This window comes from Narcine bancroftii, chromosome 2 (genome assembly GCF_036971445.1).
Source record: "Narcine bancroftii isolate sNarBan1 chromosome 2, sNarBan1.hap1, whole genome shotgun sequence".
NCBI classification, from domain to species: Eukaryota; Metazoa; Chordata; class Chondrichthyes; order Torpediniformes; family Narcinidae; genus Narcine; species Narcine bancroftii.
In genome coordinates, this window is record NC_091470.1 from 320464176 (window position 1) to 320486306 (window position 22131).

General features: G+C 38.3%; 1 protein-coding gene across 6 annotated transcripts in view; it reads left to right on the plus strand.

The window, feature by feature from the left end:
- Positions 1 to 22131, plus strand: part of ccne2 (cyclin E2) — a 67501-nt gene that overhangs the window by 10510 nt on the left and 34860 nt on the right. Inside the window, exon 1 of one of the 6 annotated variants that reach the window (XM_069921831.1) lies at positions 14790 to 14944. The exons of 4 other annotated variants lie outside the window; for them this stretch is intronic. In XM_069921831.1, coding sequence (XP_069777932.1) covers positions 14890 to 14944 — 55 coding nt within the window. In that variant the 5' untranslated portion in view covers positions 14790 to 14889. Of the gene's footprint in view, positions 1 to 14789; positions 14959 to 22131 lie in introns of those variants that run through there. One more of the 6 variants, XM_069921832.1, reaches the window with a different exon arrangement.

Consider the following 22131-nt stretch of genomic DNA (forward strand, 5'->3'; position numbering starts at 1 on the left):
CGTGGTTATCCAACTGCACGAAAACCAACAAGGTCGGGTCAGATACAGCAATGAGCTCTCTGAACCCTTCTCCATTAACAATGGCGTGAAGACAGGCTGCGTTCTCGCACCAACCCTCTTTTCAATCTTCTTCAGCATGATGCTGAAACAAGCCATGAAAGATCTCAACAACGATGACGCTGTTTACATCTGGTACTGCACGGATGGCAGTCTCTTCAATCTGAGGCGCCTGCAAGCTCACACCAAGACACAAGAGCAACTTGTCCGTGAACTACTCTTTGCAGACGATGCAGCTGTAGTTGCCCATTCAGAGCCAGCTCTTCAGCGCTTGATGTCCTGTTTTGCGGAAACTGCCAAAATGTTTGGCCTGGAAGTCAGCCTGAAGAAAACTGAGGTCCTCCATCAGCCAGCTCCCCACCATGACTACCAGCCCCCCCACATCTCCATCGGGCACACAAAACTCAAAACAGTCAACCAGTTTACCTATCTTGGCTGCACCATTTCATCGGATGCAAGGATTGACAATGAGATAGACCACAGACTCGCCAAGGCAAATAGCGCCTTTGGAAGACTACACAAAAGAGTCTGGAAAAACAACCAACTGAAAAACCTCACAAAGATTAGCGTATACAGAGCCGTTGTCATACCCACACTCCTGTTCGGCTCCGAATCATGGGTCCTCTACCGGCATCACCTACGGCTCCTAGAACGCTTCCACCAGCGTTGCCTCCGCTTCATCCTCAACATTCATTGGAGCGACTTCATCACCAACATCGAAGTACTCGAGATGGCAGAGGCCGACAGCATCGAGTCCACGCTGCTGAAGATCCTGCTGAATATCCAATATACGTAGAAAACAAAGGACTATACTCGGAGACCACACATCCTAATTGGTTAAATTATGGTAAAACTCTGTGAATAGGCCCCATGTCTTATAAAAGTTCACCTTTACATCTTCCACATTATGTCTGATTTTTTTTTTCCCCTCTAAACTTAGGAATGGCATAACCTCATGTAACTATTGAGTATGGGTAGGTGGAATACTCTCTTTCCATTTCATCAAAATTTCCCATCTAGCTATCAATGAGATAAAAGCTAAAATTTGCTTCTGAGATAGTCAACAATATTTCTTCTTGAGAAAAACCAAATAGAGCAATTAAGGGGCATGGTTTTAATTTGACCCTAAAAATGACTAATAAAGTTCAGAAATAATTTTTTACAAAAATTTTCTAAATTAGGGTAAGCCCAAAGCATTTATAGCCTCAAAAAATTTGCATTTATTACATAATGGATCAATATCAGAATAAAAGTGAGATAGTTTAACTTTTGAAATATGTGCTCTAGGCCTTACCCTTGGGGTATGACCAAGGTAAAACCTTTTTGGGTGGATTTAGGATATTTTTTAAATAAGTTACAGGCATTATATTTCCACATAACTCAGATTTATTCAGAAGTAACAAGACCCAAGTTGAGAATATTAATAAACCAAATGAAATTAGTTAAAATAATATTAGTGGTGGCAAGGAAGGGAAATCAGATTCACACTTGAGTATGGGAAGATGGAATACAGAAATGCAAAGCTGTATCCCATTGGAGAAAATCACATACAATTTGAGAAATAAATATGGTAGATTTTTGCAAGTTTGGAGCCCATATATGTAAATTTTAAGTATTACTATGTCGTGGTGTTCTTCCAACCTCTTGAAACCTGTGTTAACCTTCTTCCATAAATTGATCATATAAACCTTGTTGGAATCCTGTGTATTTGAAGTGATCCTCCAAGCAATCCATGAATCTATTTTTTTCTATTTCTTTATTTAATATTTCTATATATCTTTTTATCTATACTTTTCTCTTGGGGTGGGGGGTTTAGGGAGGGAGGGTATGGGAGGGGTAATAACCATCATGTAATGAATGAAACTTAAATTTTTATTGTTCTGTATAATTGTTTATGAATTACATGTATGGAAAATTTTTTAAACGTGCAAAAAAAAATCAAAGTTTGGACATAACAAAATGTCTGACTTGAAGATATCGGAAAAAACAACTATTGGGTCCTTAAAATTTTGAGAGCAGCCATTCTCAATCTTTTTGGCTATGACTTCCTTAGGACTTAAAGTTTATGGCCTGTATGAAGCAGTCGTTTAGTTTGTTTCTCTGTACTTTTCTTCCACTGTCTATATAAAAAAAAATACATTAAAATATTGTATGATTTTGACCATGCTCTTCCTTCCCCCCGCCCCCCCCCCCCACTCCCCCACAATGTGCCATGGCTCCCAAGAGGACCATACGGCCCCTGTTGAGAATGGCTCCATTTGAGAATCAAATCTGTATTTACAATGATCCAGTGGCCATTTCAAAGTCTTGTTTTCCTATTTAAATTCCAGATTGTTCACAGAATTTAAATTCCACAGCTGCAACAGTGGAGGTTGAATTTAAGTCTCTCAATTGTAAGTCCTAGCCTATTACTAGACCAGAAGGCTAACTACTGTACCATCAGTGATGGTTGATATGAATACAGATATATAAACTGGAGAGTTGGTTACACAGTAAGACTAATTAATATATTCCTTCTTGCCCTTTCTCCAATTCCCACTTCATTTTAAAACTCTAATACCTCACTACTTGCATGTTTCATTGATTTTTTTTTTCTTCCCTCTCTCATTTCCTGCTTTTAACACAACTTGGTTGTTGCATGCTGCTTTTTAGATGCTTGCACTAATTGCTCTAAAGAAGAATCAACTGGCTTAAACAGGGAAACTTTCCCAAGTTCAACCATATTCTCCTCTTCAACCTCTTCTGTTGAATTGCTTGGCAATTGTAGTGACCCCTGCTTTCTTCAGCTTGACTCCTGCACTTTGGAGGAGAGCTGGTTCATTACCCCTCCCCCCTGTTTCACTGCAGGTGGCCATGCCCCAGTGCAGGTGGAGACCAGCCCAATGGAAAACCTTCTTATTGAACACCCAAGCATGTCTGTATATACGGTTCACAATGTTGGAAGCAACTTGAAAGAGAACAGCAGGTCTGTTGAGTCTGAAAGTGAAAATATCAGGTAAGTTTTTGGTATTAATGATTCTGGGGCTTTGAACTACAAATTAGGATCTGTATTGAATCAGGTGCTTACTGCAATGTTTAAAATGTGTATTATCATCTTTCAATTATTCAAAATTTGATTTTGTCACTAATGTCAATATTTCAGCATCTTTTACAGTGCCTTTAAAAAAAGCTTCACATGACAATACCTGAAAGAAATATTAAATCATAAAAGTCTAAACATAGTCTTAATATTTTTTCAAATAACAATGTCATTGTAAAGCTTAACTGCATAATGGATCAATCTATAATTTTCAAATGTACCTTTCCACTCCCATTCATAACTTCCATTCATTTTAGAAAAGGGACAGCTTCTAAAATGTACAAATTTCTTACTAAATACATAAAGAACATGTCTGATTCATTTTGTTGCTTCAGTGCACAACAACCTTAAATGATTAACGCTTATTGTTAGAATAAACTATTTCTTCAATGGACAATGTTTCAGAACAAAGTGGCATAAGCTTTTTAATTTTAAATTTGCAGTCGAGATTTTTTTGGTGTTTGAAATGTAAAGAAATCCAAGGGGTTTGTCAAAGGGAAAATTGGATCCATATGGATCAACTATCCTTTTTGTTACTTCTGTCTGTGACATCACTGTAATATTTTTGCAGCTGCTTTTTATTTTTCTGGGTAAAGCACTCCATGGAGTCATCAACACTTGCCAATTTGTTCAGAACGAGCTTCTTGAATGAAAGCGTTTCCAGAAAGTTAGTTCTTTGAGTCAGTTGGAAAAATGCAGTATTATGCAGCAGTATAGTTTGAATGTTTTTAATTTGGAACATGTCTTGCGAGGACATGATTGGAATCATTGCATTTGATACAAATTTGTTCTGTTAACTCACCAAGACTGTTCAAATTAAGCTGTGAATGTTGTGTTCAGAAAATATTAAGTAGTCAATGTGCACAAGCATTAGGCCTTTGTGCATTGGGATATTTTGACATAGCCATCAGTAGTAATAACATTCAAGAATATTGGTTACTACCTGTGATCAAACGCCCACAAAGCAAATGAATGTGTTTGTGCAATTTGAATTGTTTGGAATACTTGAGGCTACAAGATCCTCATTGACAGCTTTACTTTTAATATTCTTTTTGCAATTCCATCTTTCAATCAGAAGATATTGTTGATAATAGCTCCTAACCCCTTTAAATAACCCATGTGTCCTCATTAGAATCAGATGTATTGTCACGAACATGTCACAAAATTTGTTACACATTGTAAAAAGTATCCAGTGGAACTGTGGTGATAATGACAGAAAAGCTAAATTTTGGTCGGACGATACAGCATCAGCAGAAAGTATTTTCGCCAGTCAACTCTATACTGATATTTTTCCACATGAACCACCTGCTCCGTTTCTGCTGACTATTCACTCCCCACATCATTTCAATATCTTGCCTTGACAGCTGTCGAAATCCTCTGAGAATCTATGGATTGTATTTCAACAACAGCTTCTTGCAGAAACTTTTATATTGCTCTGTCAAGATTCTTTTATTGGCATGAAACAAAAAATGTGACTTGACACGAAATTTCCTTCAGTCTACTGAAAGGTAGACAAAGATTTGCTATCAGCATATATTGCACAGTGTCTCTTACAGTCAGAGAAAGAGAGTCCCTCCCGGGTCGCTGAGCCTCTCTCGCAGTCTCCGCAGCCACATGGACCTGCAACTTGATCCTCATATCCAACCCCATCGGGAAGGCCTCAGTGCCCTCTGCTCCCTCTCATATCTCAGTTCCGATACCTAGTACCCCTTCGGACGCTCTTGAGCCGGTCTTCAGAAGTCTGCAGCCAGGTGTGAGTCCCTCGACCGCTGTGGCCTGCAGCCTGTGTGGGTTCCATGTCTTGCGTTTTCCTCAGGTGTTCCGCTGCTGTGGTCCCTATCCTGTGGGTCATTTCCTCTGCTTCTCCTTCTCAAACAGGTTGTTCTGCTCCTTTTTCTGGTGTCCTGCATCAGTTCCCTGCTTCCCCGGAGTTGCAGGATTTTAAAATAAACCATTGTCAGCCATTTAACAGACTGTTTAAAACCTGTATGGAGCCAGTGGCAGTTGGACTGGGTGGTTGGACCCCAACGCTGCGTTTCTGCTCCCACCTCTCCGTGGATCCTCACCACCAGCAGTGCTGTTAGTAATAAAGAGAACAACATAATATTCTTCTACATTTTGGAAGTAATCCAATGTTCTTTGCCATTTGATGTCTTAAATGGAGGCTCCAAAATCTAAATAGTTTAACATCATTTTGTTCCTTGTTGTTTATTTTCTCCCATCAATAGCCAGGATTCATTGGCAATCTCCTGTTTCATAATGTGAGCAACAGAGGCATTAACACACTTCCAACCTGTGTGTACACTCCACCTCTTTGTGAAGCATTGGCTCTTCCGGTGGGTACTTCAGCATCAGCTTATTTTAGATGGGCAAGTTTGCTGTATGAGGAGAGATTGACTTGACCAGCCATGTACTGTAAAAGAAGAGATTTATTGAACCTTACAAAAATTGTATGGGTATTGAGAGGATCGAGGTCTTTCTTACAGCACTGAAAGACATTGGAGGAACAGCATCTCATCTTTTGACTGGGCACTCTCCAACCAAATGGCATTAATATTGATTTCTCTGGCTTTTGTTAAAACCTCTCCTTTCCCCACTCCCTCGTCTCCCCATCTCCTTTCACACAGACATGATACATTTTCACCTAGTCCCTTATCATATCCAATTCAAACAATGGGTGGATTCCTCCCCCATTGTCTGAATTCTGAGACTTTCCAATAGACAGTAAGTTTCCCCATATCTGTCGGTTAACCAAAAATTTCAATTATCCAAACTTTTATTGTCAGCAACATAATGTCACAAGTTGAAAAAATTCACCTGTCATCCTCATGTGGGGCTCTGACACACTGCGAGAACCAGTTTGATAACAACCGAGCTCAGAACCAGCCGGGAAGACAGACGATGAATGGCTGGATGCTGGCTCAGAGAAGTAGGCTTGAATCTCGAGCCATCAGTGATTGACTGAAGGAAGTCGGCAGGCCAGGCAGTGTATGGGGAGATTCAGGAAACTCACTCCTCTCTCTTTCCATTTCTTCTTTTCCCTTAACTGTACTTGGTTCTCCAATGTCCCAGAGTCATAAAGGAGAACGGCCTCCCGGGAAGGATCAGGGACCTCTGGCTCCAGGGCAGGATTGGTGACGGCAGTGGGGAGGTGTCAGGGATTGGCGACGGCAGAGGGGAGGTGTCGTAGATTGGCGCTGGGTCATCTTCCATTTTTATCCCATCAACTAATGCAAGTGTTCTGCTGATGCTACTGGGCTGCTTTAAGCCAATATTCAGTTATCTGAAAAATCCAGTTAACCGAAAAACATCTGGTCCCAAGCTTTTCCGATATGGGAAATGTTCTGCATCCTGCTCGTGCCTTTTCTGATTATTTTTTCCTTGAAGGGCTCAGGCCCGAAACATCAGGAATATATCTCTCTTTTTTTTTTAATTTTTTATTTTTCACACCATAAATCACATTAGCCATGATGTACACTTTTTCTTTTTCACATTTGATGGTGAAAAGATCGGCTGAGTTCCTCCAGCATTTTGGTGTGTTTACTTTCTGCAACTTTACTATATTATTCTTTATCAACCTTTGTATTCTATTTGATGTTATTGCCACATGTACCCCTCATCTTTACTGCATCAATTAATGCTGTGTCTAGAAAGAACATGTCTCCTGTAATCTGAAAAGTAGATTACAGCAATTCACACTACCTGAAATCAAATCAATGTAGAATGTGGAAATAAAAGAAATGGGAGCAAATTAGGTGATTCAGCTCCTTGTGGTATCTACTTTACCATTTAATTAAATTATGCTAGCTTTTTTACTTCACTTGCATGTCTTACTAATATGCAAACTTTTCCCTGCCAAAAGGCAAACAAAGAGTCACTATTAACATTGTCCAGTGCCTCCATTAATAAAGGAAAAGCAAAAGATAGTCCCTTCAGAGACAGTGTCCGTGGAGTGGCGTCCAGCACTCCTGCAGTCTCTGCAGCTTCACTGGCAACCTGAGCTGCAGATCCAAACCTCCGATACTGATCAAGAAGCTTTCAGCACCCAATGCCCTCTGGAAGACCTTCTTGCCATCAGCATCTTGGTTCTTTTTGATAGCTGGTTCCCATGAGCAAAGTCTCCAGCAGCTGTTGACTTGTGAGAATTAGTACACTTGCCTGTACTAATCCTGCATCTCTTAACTCCTAAACACTGAGCAATCGAAAACCAGAGCACCTAATTTGCCCTGAAGAATCCACTATTAAAGATGAAATAATAGCCATTTAACAGACATCAAAGCATCCTCATGAACCCCAATCCCCTGTTCCTAGTTTCTGAGGCTGACGTGAACGAAATTTCCAGGAGGGTCAATCCTGAAACCATCTTGCTCTGGCAGTGAACCTGACTGTGTCTTTAAACCCTGCATGAACCAACTAGCTGATGCTTTGGCAGATATTTTCAATCTCTCGCTGTTACGGTTCTTCAAAAGGATATACAATATACTGGGGTCAAAAAGACCAAGATGACATGCCTCAACCACTATTGGCCAGTGGCACTTGTGTCGACTGCAAATAAGTGCTTTGAGAAGTTTGTTAAGGAGCAGATACTGTCTCACCATCGACCTTGACCCATTTCAATTCAGCTGCTGGAGACTTAGCTCATGAGAACCAGCTATCGGAACCTGGATGCTGAGGGCAAGAAGGTCTCCCAGAGGGCCTTGGGCGCTGAAAGCTTCCTGATCGTATCAGAGGTTTGGATCTGCAGCTTGGGTTGCAGTGGATTGAACAGCAGTTTGTAAGGCAGCAGTGACTGCGGGAGTGCTGGACGCCAATCGATGGACACTCTGTCTCTGAAGGGACGATCTGCTTTTCTTTTATTAAGAAACCGGGCAATGCAACACTCCTTAGCCTATCAGCAGGCAAAAGTTGACATATTACATATCTGTCTATAAAAGGAACCTTGATGCCATCTCAATGGCCCTCCATTCTGTGTTATACCACTTGGACTTGAAGAATACCTACATCAGGCTTTTATTCATTGACTATAGCTTGGTGTTCAACACCAACAAAACTGGTGATGAAACTAAAGGATCTAAGGCTCTGTTCATCCCTCTGCAACTGGATCTTTGACTTCTTCATTAGCAGACCTCTATCAGTGCAGATTGGCAACACCACCATCCCTTTGCAGACCATCAACGTGGGTACACAAGGCTGCATGCTTAGCCCAAGCAATCTATAAATTCACTGAAGGTACTGTTTTTGGCCAAATAATTGGAAATGATGAGTTGGAACACAGGATGGAGATAGAGAATCTAGTTGGTGGTGAACAACAATCTTGCTCTCAATGTTACCAAAACCAAGGAGCTTATTGTTGATTTTAGGAAGGGTAAACTGAGGGTCCAGCCATCTGTCCACATTGACAGGACAGAGGTGTAGGGGTATAGTGCTTGCAATTTCCTGGGAGTTCACGTATCAGAAGACTACTTCTGGAGCCAACGAATCAAGGCAACCATGAAGAAGTCACACCAAAGCATCTACTGAGGAAAGTATATTGACTTGTTCTATCAGAACCTGTTTGATAATTCACGCATCCAGGAATGCAGAAGAATGCAGAAAGTAGCAAACATAGCTAAATCCATCATAGTCTCTGACTGCCCAACAGTTGAACACACTTGTATGAGCATTGCCAAGATCACAAAGGACCATCACCCTGGTCACAATCTCTTGAACCTCCTCTTAGTATGGTAATCATAAACTACTCCACCATTTAAAAAAAAAGTTGCATTACTTTTACAGCACTCTTTTACTTGTATAGGTGTAACTGAATATTTATTATCTATATCTTATTTATATCTTTTAAATTTAATATATACTATTGTTTCTTTACAAAGTACCTGTTTGGCTGCAGCAAGTAAAATGTTTGGCACATATGAGCATTGACACCCTCGTTATCATTAAGATTTAATTTCTTTTTGTGTTCCTGAATCATTCTATTTCTACCTATTTGAAAGATGCTCATGTACCTTGCTATACCAAATTTTGCTGTTTTAATCCCTAGAAATACAATGAAACCTCATTAGAATGCGATTCGTTAATCCATGGAATCGCTTATAGCACGGGTGTCTGTGGACCCCAAACTTTGCAAATAAGTTGATTAAAATTCAGAATTCCAATATTAAAAGAATGTGCTTGCTTTCTTTCATTCATTGAAATTTTTAGTTATAGATAGTGGATCATTCGAAAACTGGTAATATTTGGGTTTGATTATCGGTCGGCACTGACATATATGCATCTGTTCCGCGACTCGGCTGTAACATGGTATGAAATCTTGGACCCCAACTACCGCGTTCTAGCAAAGTTTTACTGTATTTGTTGGCCTTGGCCTGCTTCTGGTTTACACTTCATGCAACATGACGATATTTGGAGGCACACGGTTTCCACATGTATGATGGTACCCTGTGGGGTGGACAGCGTTTGTGGAGAGATAAACAGAGCTAATATTCCTTTGCAGAATGTTTTCTTGCTCACTCTGAACACTCCATTACCTGCCATTTTAATTCACCATGCTACTCCCACTCTGACCTTGTTGTTACTTTTCATTCTTTTTATATAAACCAATATTCTCTTTCTCCTAATTGGATTATTTAATCCCTGAACATTAAAAGTAGCAAAATTCAATTTAGACATCCTTTTTAATTACTAATATATTTACACACTATAAAATAATGCTCCCATCTATAATTCTTCAAAAAAATCCTCAATTTAAAAAAAAACAGAAAAACACACAAAAAAAAAACACCAAAAGGTAGTAATACCCTAAAAATCTGGGTGTGATAAACCCACTAGCGGCAGATGACTGTCAAAGTTTTCAGTGTCATCCACCCCACCAGCCAGATACATATTTATTATTTAATTAAACACAATAAAATATGGCCCATATATTTAGCCCATTGATTCCATGCCCAATGACTGCTCTGGATCTTCAACATCAAGAAGACTTTGTGTCAACTCTTCATTCTTTCCATACTTTGCATTCTTTCCATACCCATTTCCATTTACCCTCCTCTTAGGAGACAACGGAGGAGAATGCCTATTTCTTTGCAGTTCTGACAAAAAATTAGCAAAAACCAAAGCATCATGATCATTCTCAAAAAATTGAGATTGAAAATTTCCATAAAAAACCTTCAAAATTGCAGGATAACGAAAAGCAAACTTGTAGTCTTTTCGCCACAAAACATCTTTGGCCGTATTAAATTCTCGTCATCTTCTAATAACCTCTTGGCTCAAATCGGCATTAAAAAAAACATTCTGTTATTTTGAACCATTAATGGAGACTGATTGTGCCGTGCTTTCTGTACCGCCATATGTAGAATAATTTCTCTATCTTGGTATTTTAAACAACGAACCAAGACTGCTCTCGGTGTTTGTCCTGGAAGTGATTTTCTTCTCAGAGCTCTATGAGCCCGATCCAATTCCAAGCCTTCAGGAACAAGCTCTTTACCCAGTACCTCTGGGATCCAATGCTTAAAATTTTTTATAGGATCGGAAATTTCAATGTTCTCTGGAAGACCAACTATTTTCACATTCCTTCGGCTTTGATTTTCCAACGAATCAATCTTCTTCAATAAATCTCTTTTTTGAATCCCTCAATCTACAAAAGAACCTTCCACTTTTTCCATTTTGTCTCTATTACGTTCCACCTGATTTTGACACTCAGAAAAGGCTGTTTCAATTTTCTTAAAATTATCTTGCAGTGTCAACTGATTTTATACATCTATTAATATCTCTCTTAACTACAGTCATTTCCTGTTTCACGGTTGACATTTCATCACACAGGGTATTCATTTTTATTTTCATCTCCATAAATCCTTGATTCACCTGTGTGGATATTTGTTTTGACATATTGTGCATTTGACAAGCAATCCCTTCCAAAACAGAAAAGACTGAATACATTCCAGATTCCACCTCCACTTTTTGAAGTGTGCCTCCTTTAACTACAGGCTCCTTCTCTTCGACAAGTTCCAGTAAGGCAACTTGCTCTTAATTTCTGTTTGTACGAAAACACTCTATTTTTGCCTGCCACCTCCTTGCTTGTTAATGTATAGTGAACTACACAACTTTACTCAGACTATACATTAGCAAGACATTACACAAAGAAGCTTAATTTTGTCTTCAGTGCCATATTAATTCATCCTTTTGTCCCACCCACTGACATTAGAAACCCTCAATAGCTGCTTTTCTGCTGCTTTGATTAGCCTTTTCTCTCTGAGTTGCGGCAAAAAGTTCTGGACTGGAAATGTTAAATGTTTCTCTTTTTCTGACCTCTTGAATTTTTCCCAGTGTTATTTTTAATGTCAGATCTTCACATCTGCAGTTTCTATTTTGATTTTCATTGGTTAAAGTCCTGATGAAAGTCGTTGATCTGAAAATTAGTTATTAATAATGCTGCCTGACACACTGACTATTTCTAGAATTTTCTGAATTCACTTCATAGGCATCATCCCATTGCTGTGGCCAGGGAGGATTGAAAAATTATAGTCTGCGATATATTTCAATTAGGCCTTGTTATTTGTCTGAACTCCTTAATGTGTCTTGGAATGCCTGTTTTGGGTCTCAGATCTACCAAAGGATTGTTAAATGGGAAAAGAGTTTAAATTAAAAGTTTAACATTTTAAACTTAGACATTCAGCACGGTAACAGGCCATTTCGGCCCATGCCGCCCAATTTGTTTTGAGTGGTGGAAGGAAACCGAAGCCCTCTGGGAAAACCCACGCAGACACGGGGAGAACATGCAAACTCCTTTCAGACAGTGTGGGATTTGAACCTAGTCCTGATCACTGGTGCTGTAAAGGTGTGGCGCAAACTGCTGCGCCAACCGTGCCATTCTTAGTTATTTAGCCTTGGATTCCACATTGGCTCAGTGTAAGCACATTTCAGCAAGTCCCATTCCCACCCATTGTCCAGCAAATTACTTTGTTGCGGCTAATTAGACTGGACAACATTTTTTTCCCCCAAAAGGTTTGCTTCCTGAAAAAAAAATTGGGGATTATGTAAGACAACTTCAAGCTGAACACAATGATAATTTCAGATTTGCTGTATCACGTCAGAAGTTGGGTGAACATCAAATTGTATTGAATTTAGCCTGTTTAATTGCATAATGATGCTGACATGTTGCATTCGTTCAACTAATCTAAGGTTTAGCTGCTGATGTTTGTTTGTACTCAATGTCTGATGCCTCTTGTGTCAATGTCCAACAATAGTTGGCCAGCATTGATGGATTCCAGTTGACCCGATTCCACTTTTCCATGGTCACAGTGTCCTCGTGAAAACTTTCTCCATGTTCGTCACTGACTGTACCAAGATAAGGAGGGAAGAAGTCCAAGTGCAAATGCAGAAAGTGAATTTTCAATGACATGTTGCACATCATCTTTTCGTGTGCTTAAAATATGACAGGAAATCACAAAAAATAGGTTATAGCTAAAAAAAGCAGTACATGATAGCAAATTTTGAAGGTTATTTTCTTGATCAGCAGTTCAAAATTCATAAAATACACCCAAAAGTGTTCAGGTGGCAAAAATCAGAAAACGCGTTGTCCAGTGTTACCCATCTCCCGTTTGAAAGCTATAACTACTCCCCATTGGTGGTGCAATGCAGATCGTACCTATTCATTGTACAGTAAAACAAAATATGAATATGTTCCATTTTTATACCGGGCTCTCTGAAATGAAAGCAACAAAAGAGTGATTGTTCAAGCTTGCCTGAAAGCAATAAAACTACATATTAGTGTCAGATATTCTAAATCAAAGATTTATAAAGCTCAGCAAACCAGGGTGGTGCAGTTGGTGCACTTTTAGTGCAATGTCTTTACTGCGCCAGTGACCAGGCTGTCTGTAAGGAGTTTGTTTACCCCGGGGGCTCCAGTTTCCTCCCACTGTTCAAAATGTACCAGGGGTGTAGGTAAATTGGGTGGCATGGACTTGTAGTCCGAAATGGCCTGTTACCATGTGTATGTCTAAATTTAAAATTTAAAAGGGACTGGATGATTACATTTGTTTGTCACAAAATATCGAGAACAGTTAAAAATGTTCTTTTGAGAGCAGGTTAACAGGACATCTCTCAAGTTTATATAGCTGTGCAAAGAGCATAATTACAGAAAAGAGGATTGGGATAAAGAGGAAGATCAATTTTCACCAAGCAAGGACAACTTGATTGCACTGTTATGGGGTTCATTCAGGAACCTGATAGCTGGGGGAAATAAACTATCTTTTAGCCCATTGTGCATGCTTTACCAGACGAGTCTTCTCCCCAATGGGAAGAGGAGAAGAGAATATGTCCATGGTGAGATGAGTCTTCTAGGCAGAGGGAGATGTTGATGGAGGGGAAGTAGAAGTTTTGTGTATTTTCTTGATTGTCAGGTCAATGTGTTTGCTCCACTTTTGGTCATTGGAGAATTTGAAGCTTTCTACACTCTACTCTTTTGTCATCATGCCATCATTTTAGACAGGGGTGTTGACTTTGCCCCTCTCCTGAAGTCGGTGATCATCTCTTTGTTTTATTGACATTGAAAGAGAGACTGTTATCTGGCACAATGCCAATGGACTTTCAATCTCTTTCTTGTATTCAATCCTCATCACTTTTTGATACACTGCCTGTAAGACCCTGCAGAAGATAGTGAAGTCAACGGAAAAGATCATTGGGGGGTTCTCTTCTTACCACGAAATAAATCTACAACACTCAAAGCAGACGAAAGACAATAAACATTGTGAAGGACTCCACAAACCCCTCAAGTAAACTGTTCTTCCTTCTGCCATCTGTTAGGAGGTACTGTAGAACCCGAGTCGTTACGTCCAAATTGGGCAAGTGTTTTTTTTCCCCCAAGCCATCAGGCTCCTGAATTCCCAGAACATATGGATAGTATACTGTAGACTTTTACTGTATACATCTTAATATTTTAAAATTTCAATGTGTTTAACTTCCATTCTAACTTGTATTTATGTAAATTTGCTCCATGGTCCTGGAGAAACGTTATCCCATCTTTACAGTGCGAGCATGATATGAAAAATAAAGTTACTTGACCAAATCTCCATAAATTTGAAGATGAAGTTGGAATGGTAATTACTTATATAGTTATGAGTTTAGGGGGAGTGTTGTTGTCAGAGATTGAGTACACATGCTTGATGCTACCCATTCACTGGTTATATTTAAAAAAAAGATGAATAATGAGATGTGTGTGTGATAGATAAAAATACACACACACACACACACACACACACACACACACACACACACACACACACACACACACACACACACACACACACACACACACAGTATTAGTACAAGAAATGGAGGAAATGTGTATCATTGGCGCTAAACTATTAAGTTGGTATCAATATTACCTACAAAGGTTATTTTGTGCTTTTCCAATACCATGAGTAAATAATTGTTTCAAAGTGTTACCTGAAAATGCTTGTAATGGGTTCACCATGTTATTATACAAAATCAATTTAAAAAGTTTACATTGAGCAAACTTGATAGCATTAGTGATTGCAAGTTTGTTTTTTATTCTAGAACTAATACCCCTAATGGGGTAGATCACCATATTCGCTGCTATGCAGCTACTATAGCCACCCATGCCGATTTTGTGGAACAAGCCAATCAGCTTCGCCATGTTCAACGTGGAAAGGAGCATGGTTCAAAGCACCTCGTAAATCGCAACAACATTCGCCGCCAAAACCTTACTAGGGAGAGCATCTCTCGACAAATTAAGCACAATGGATATGTTCTACACCAACCTTGCCAGCGCCAGTATAATTATTAATTGTCATGGTACTTTGTTTTGGGTAATGTTCCTGTTGTAAATCTAGAGTGCATTGGTAACATTTGTAGTGCTCTATATTTAACAAAATTAAGAATCATTAACCACATTGAATTAAGTATTTTTGGGTTTCTAATCTATTTTCTGGGTGCTCTAAAGTCTTGAACTCTGTATCACCAAATTCCTTTGCCTTTTTATTGATAGGGTTTCTACTCTGAAATCTGAAAAGCTCCTTGCAGACTTTTTTTATGAATAGGCTTTGCTTGTCCAAGTTTATTATTTCCATATGAACATTCATTTCATCTGTGCATATGTGTTCATGTGCAAATGTGAGCAAAATTCAGCTGTATTACAAAAATATTAACACAATCATTAAGAAATGTTGCCTGGGAGATGAAAAGCCTCTTTTGGCTGTGATTTGTTTGTGAAGAGTAATTAAATTTATTTCTCAACACAGATTCTCAGGGACAATGCAGTGTATGATTTTTCTAAATATTTGTAGTGTGACAACAAAGAAGTCCAACCTAAGTAATATTTCAGTTTTGGATTGGAGGTGGTGGTTAGATAGCATTATGATTGCTGCAGGTTATTTGTACATGTTTAAAGTTTGGAGCTGCATACGTGCCTTCTCTCTCGGTAGCTATTTAAATATGTCCAAAAGCTTCTTTTTCTAAGTGATTGATTTCCTTCTTTCTAAACATGTAGTTTTGAGATGTTTTGGTGTTGGATGATACCTCGATGCTGTGAATTTACATGAAGGATTTTTTTTTAACCTTTTATCTTAGCTCGCTATGATGTTTATTGCAGAATAGAGAATTCTCTCAATATAAAATAGTTCTATTTAACTCTTTTTATCCCATTTTCTGAAGATGCTCCTGTGAAAAGTTAATTTTGAGTGGAGAAGCATCGGTATTCAAAAAGTGTTCTTTCAGATGATTATTGCAGTCTCAATTTCCCAATTCAATTTTTTGGGTCAGTTTTAACTGCTGCAGTTCATGCAATTTAAGAAAGTAATTATCTGAATGCTATTCTGTACTTTGTATTGCTTTTATCCAACAAGATTTTACTTTGTAGTAACAGCTTAAGAAATAATTTCACAAGTAGGAACAGTTATACGAACCTTCAGATTTTGTCACAGTGAATGTTGTGTAATTTTAAATGCTGAAGTAAATAGTCCAACCCTGCCTCAGGATTTCTTTTTTTTAAAATAAGTATTTTATCACTGTTTTTCTAACAAAGGTAAATTTCATGGACCATGATGTCTGGCAAATCTACAATCTCATTAATGCCTCTTGGATTGTCTCAGAAACTGCAAATTGATAACCAAGTTCACCTGCTGAAAATATTTTGTAAAATTAACACTGGTGTTAATATGTTTCTTTGCTTGGTTATTTTGTTAGATGCTTATCACTGACAATACTGTGGTAAAAATTGAATCGACTTGCAGTTCTTGGTGCAAGCTTGCACAAGTTTTATGTTGTATGGAAAACTGATAGTGGCTGAGTGTGTAAGCTGATAGTGGCTGAGTGTGATTGGATTTTACATGTATTCTAAATGGTAATTTGTTTTTATTTTGTATTGTCTAGATTGATTACATTTGACTGACTTCATGTTTATGCGAAAGCTTTATATTTTGGATTAGGAGTTGATTATGTTGGTGGTGATTAAAACAATGGTTAAAAAACTTAACATTTTTGAACAAAGCTTGTACATGTTACAGTAGAAGTGTAAGTTACAAAGTGTATGTGCTCGTATACAGGGATTCGTATTTAGTTCTATTTAAAATATTTTAATTTAGTCACACAGCATGGTACAGGTCATTTCAGCCCACGAGTCCATGCTGCCCAATTTACACCCAGTTAACCTACACCCCCGGTATGTTTTGAATGGTGGGAGGAAACCAGAGCCGTGGAAAGCCCACACAGTCATGGGGAGAATGTATAAACTCCTTACAGACATGTCAGGATTCGAACCCTGGTCCCGATTACTGTAAAGGTGTTGCACGAACTGCTACGCCAACTGTGCTGCCCCAAATTGTTAATCATGTGCCTTCCAGTTTAGATTCTGTAAACAAAAGTATAACACATGAAAAATCTGAAAATATGAAAGAGCCAGGTGATGTAAATATAAGAAATCAACCCAACTATGCACAGAAAACTGTGGAGTTACTTTGTACTGTTTTATATTCTGTTGGAACAGATAATGACAAAGAGAAGCTCAGAGGCGTTTTAACTTTGGTTACTTAATTGACTGGTATCATAATCTAATTTACTGAGTAAATACAGCACTTTGCCAAATAATTGTCATTCTCAGACTTGTCGCAGTAATGATTTAATTTTATTTACTAATTTAGGGATCAACCTATTTATTAGTAAATGCAAAAGATTAGTGCAGTTTGTGCTATGTAAAATTATTTTCCAAAATGTTTAATGGTTAACTGTACTTTCATGTATTCAGAATTATTTTAAGTTCTAATATTTGCTTACGAATTTCTTGTACTAACTGTGGAAATGTTTCATTTTTCAATAAATGTAAAAATATTTGACAAATAGTTGACAATTTTTGTAACTTTATTTATTGCACTATGAACCATATCAAGAACAATATATACAAATTTTCTTCATTAAATATACACAGTGAATTTTATTTTCCTTTCTTCTCCCCCTTACCCCTTCCCCTCCCTTCCCACCCCCCTCAAAAACCAATAAATATTAAACATACAAAATACAAGAAAACAAAATCCACACTGAAAAAACAAAAAGTTGGGTCGTCCACTTTTACATATTTAAGTCTAATCATGTTTATCCTCTTGTCATTTTAGGATATGGAGGTCCAAAGTCATCATTTTCTGTCATATTTCCTGTATGGTTCCCAAATTTGTTTGAATAATGTATATTTGTCTTCTAAGTTGTATGTAATATTTTCTAATGGAATACACTTATTCATTTCTATATACCATTGTTGAATTTTTAGGTTCTCTTCCATTTTCCAGGTTGCTACTGCTAGGGCTATCATATTGAATTTTTTTTTGGGCTATATCTGAGACCAAGTTATTTGTCTCTTATTTAACAGAAAAATTTGTTTTTTTTTGGAATGTTGTTCTTTGTTAAATATTTGACAATTTTTAAAAGGCAAAAATCATAAGGGATACACCATTCCCCTCCCTTGAAAAAGTAACCTTTTATACCATTCCCCTCCCTTGAAAAAGTAACCTTTTATACCATTTCCCCACCCTTGAAAAAGTAACCTTTTATACCATTCCCCTCCCTTGAAAAAGTAACCTTTTATACCATTTCCCCTCCCTTGAAAAAGTAACCTTTTATACCATTTCCCCTCCATTGAAAAAGTAACTTTTTATACCATTTCCCCTCCCTTGAAAAAGTAACTTTTTATACCATTTGCCTTCCCTTGAAAAAGTAACCTTTTATACCATTTCCCCTCCCTTGAAAAAGTAACTTTCTATGCCATTTTCCCTCCCTTGAAAAAGTAAATTTTTATTACCATTTTCATTCCCTTGAAAAAGTAACTTTTTATACCATTTCCCCTCCCTTGAAAAAGTAACTTTTTATTACCATTTTCCCTCCCTTGAAAAAGTAACTTTTTATACCATTTCCCCTCCCTTGAAAATGTAACTTTTTATTACCATTTCCCCTCCCTTGAAAAAGTAACTTTTTATACCATTTCCCCTCCCTTGAAAAAGTAACTTTTTATACCATTTGCCTTCCCTTGAAAAAGTAACCTTTTATACCATTTCCCCTCCCTTGAAAAAGTAACTTTCTATGCCATTTTCCCTCCCTTGAAAAAGTAAATTTTTATTACCATTTTCATTCCCTTGAAAAAGTAACTTTTTATACCATTTCCCCTCCCTTGAAAAAGTAACTTTTTATTACCATTTTCCCTCCCTTGAAAAAGTAACTTTTTATACCATTTCCCCTCCCTTGAAAATGTAACTTTTTATTACCATTTCCCCTCCCTTGAAAAAGTAACTTTTTATACCATTTCCCCTCCCTTGAAAAAGTAACTTTTTATACCATTTCCCCTCCCTTGAAAAAGTAACTTTTTATACCATTTCCCCTCCCTTGAAAAAGTAACTTTTTATACCATTTCCCCTCCCTTGAAAAAGTAACTTTTTATACCATTTCCCCTCCCTTGAAAAAGTAACTTTTTATACCATTTCCCCTCCCTTGAAAAAGTAACTTTTTATACCATTTCCCCTCCCTTGAAAAAGTAACTTTTTATACCATTTCCCCTCCCTTGAAAAAGTAACTTTTTATACCATTTCCCCTCCCTTGAAAAAGTAACTTTTTATACCATTTCCCCTCCCTTGAAAAAGTTACTTTTAATCACAGTGAAAGGTATATGTCAGTGGCATAAAAAAAGTTGTCAGAAGAACTCTCTCTGCAGGTTATGCAGCATGTTTGGAGTCAAAGGGATCATTGACATTTTTGGTTATGACTCTGAATCAGGACTTCATTGCGAACCATGTTAGTAACAATATATACCAAGTTTTTGGTGTAGTGCTCTTAGTTAAGGATGAAATCAAGGCAATAGTGAGAGTTGATGTAAGATCTAGTGAGCAAAATGTTGAATCCATTTGGGTAGAGATTAGGAATAATAAAGGGAAAAAAAATCACCAGTGGGACTTATCTATAGGCCACCCAATATTGGAGATGTGTAAGGATAGAACAGCAGTTACCATGGGGGACTTTAACATGCATATAGACTAGGTGATCAAGCTGGTTGAGGACTTAATAGAATGCATATGGGATGGCTTTCTTGAACAGCATGTTGCTGAACCTTCAAAGGAACATGCTATCTTGGATCTGGTCTTGTGCAATGAGACCAGTAATCTTGTAGTTAGGAATCCTCATGGAAAGAGTGATCACAATATGACTGGGTTTATCATTCAAATGGAGGGTAAAATAATTTGGTCTAAAACAAGTGTGTTATGCCTAAACAAGGGAAATTACAAAGGGAGAAGGGTAGGGTAGACTAAGAACACAGGCTGTATGGATGAACAGTGGAGAACATTCAAAGAGATTTTTCACAATGTTCATCAAAAGCATATTCCAATTAAAATCAAGGACAGTTTGGGTGGAGGCAGCTAGCTTTGAATAACTAAGGAGATCAAGGAAGCCATCAAACTAAAAGCTCGTGCGTTCAAAGTTGCCAAGAGCAGTAGGAAACCAGAAGATGGGAAACCTTTAAGAATCAACATAGAAGCAATAAAGAGAAGGTAGACTATGAGAAAAGATTAACACAAAGTATAAAAACCTACAGTAAAGTTTTTTTTATGAAGTGCAAAAGTGTGGCTAAAGTGAAAGTTGGACCCTTGGAAGATGAGAAGGGAGAATTGATATTGGGTCATGAGGAAATAGCTGAGGTTTTAAATGAAAATTTTGTGTCAGTATTCACAGTTGAATGTGCCATTTTGAACATGCAAAAGACAGATTTTATGGATGGGTTGAGAGGTGAGGACTTGGATGTAATAGTTATCACTATAGAGGTTGTACTCAGAAAACTTGAAGGTCTGAAGATAAGGTAAATCCTCTGGTCCTGATGGAATGCATCCCAGGTACTGAAAGAAATGGCTGAAGTTATTGTTAATGCTTTGATGATAATTTACCAAAACTCTCTGGACTCTGGGCAGGTCCCGGTGGATTAGTAGACACTGAATGTAATGCCACTATTCAAAAAAGGATTCGGGCAAAAGGCAGGGAACTATAGGCCACTTTGTTTAACATCTGTAGTTGGAAAAATGCTTGAAGCTATTATTAAAGAAGAAATAGTGAGGCATCTGGAGTGAAATGGATCCATCAGGCAGACACAACATGGATTCAACAAAGGCAGGTCCTGTTTGACAAATTTACTGAACCTCTTTGAGGATATAATGAGTGCGACAGATAGAGGGGAGCAAGTGGAGTTTCAGGTGTTTGATAAGTTGCTACATAAGACTTGTACAGAAGATGAGGATTCATGGAATTGGGGGTGATGTACTTGCATGGATAGAGGATTAGTTTACCAATAGAAAGCAGAGTTGGGGTGCCGGGGGGTGTTTTTCTGCTGAGGGGGAGCTGCCGGCGTTGTTGCTGGTCCTGCAACTGTTCACATGATCTGGAAGGGGTACAGAGTGTAATGTAATGTATCTTAAGTTTGTTGATGACACTAAATTGAGTGAAAAAGCAAATTGTGCAGAGGAAGTAGAGAGTCTGCAGAGAGATAGGTTAAGTGTGTGGGCAAGGACTGGCAGATGGAGTACAATGTTGACGAATGTGAGGTATCCACTTTGAAAGATAAGAATATTATTTAAATAGCAAGTGATTGCAGCATGCTAACATGCAGAAGGACTTGTGATTCATGCACAAGCACTCCCAAAAGGTTGGTTCGCAAGTAGTTCTGGCCTCCTTACTTGAGAAAGGATGTACAGGTATACCCTGTTTTACGAAGAAACTATTTGAAGGAAATTTGAATGTATTTTCGCTTTTACAAAATAGCCTTCAATAGTAGTGAATGGATCTTTGCTTTCCACCATTTCGGCTTACGAAAGGTTTCATAGGAATGCTCTAGTTCTGTAAAGCGGGGTATACCTATACTGGTTTTGAAGGTGGTGCAGAGGGTCACCAGGTTGATTTCAGGAATGAAGGGGTTGGCCTATGAGGAGAGATTGGGTCATCTGGGACTGTACTCGCTGGAATTTGAAGAATGGGAGGGGATCTTATCGAAATAAAGTTATGGAAGGCAGAGATAAGTTTGAGGCAGTTAAGTTGTTTCCATTGGTAGGGGAGACAGGAGCTAGGGTCATAGGCTCAAGATTCAGGGTAGTCAATTTCGGACAGAGATGATGAAGAACTGCTTTTCCCAGAGGGTGGTGAATTTGGTGCCCATTGAAGCAATGGAGGTGACCTCCGTAAATATTTTTAAGACAAGGATTCATAGATTTCTACATTGTAAGGGAATTAAGGGATATGGGGAAAAGACAGACAGGTCGCAATAAGCCTAGCAGCAGATCAGCCATGATTTCATTGAATAGCGGAGAGGTTTGACAGGCCAGGTGGTCTACTCCTGCTTCTATTTCTAGGAGAGCAATGCAACCACCTCCTTAACCTCGGTGATTACAAAGTTGCCTTACTGTAGCTGGATACCCAAAATGGAGATGTGACAATCATTCTCTTGATTATACAGACAATCCACAAGGCCA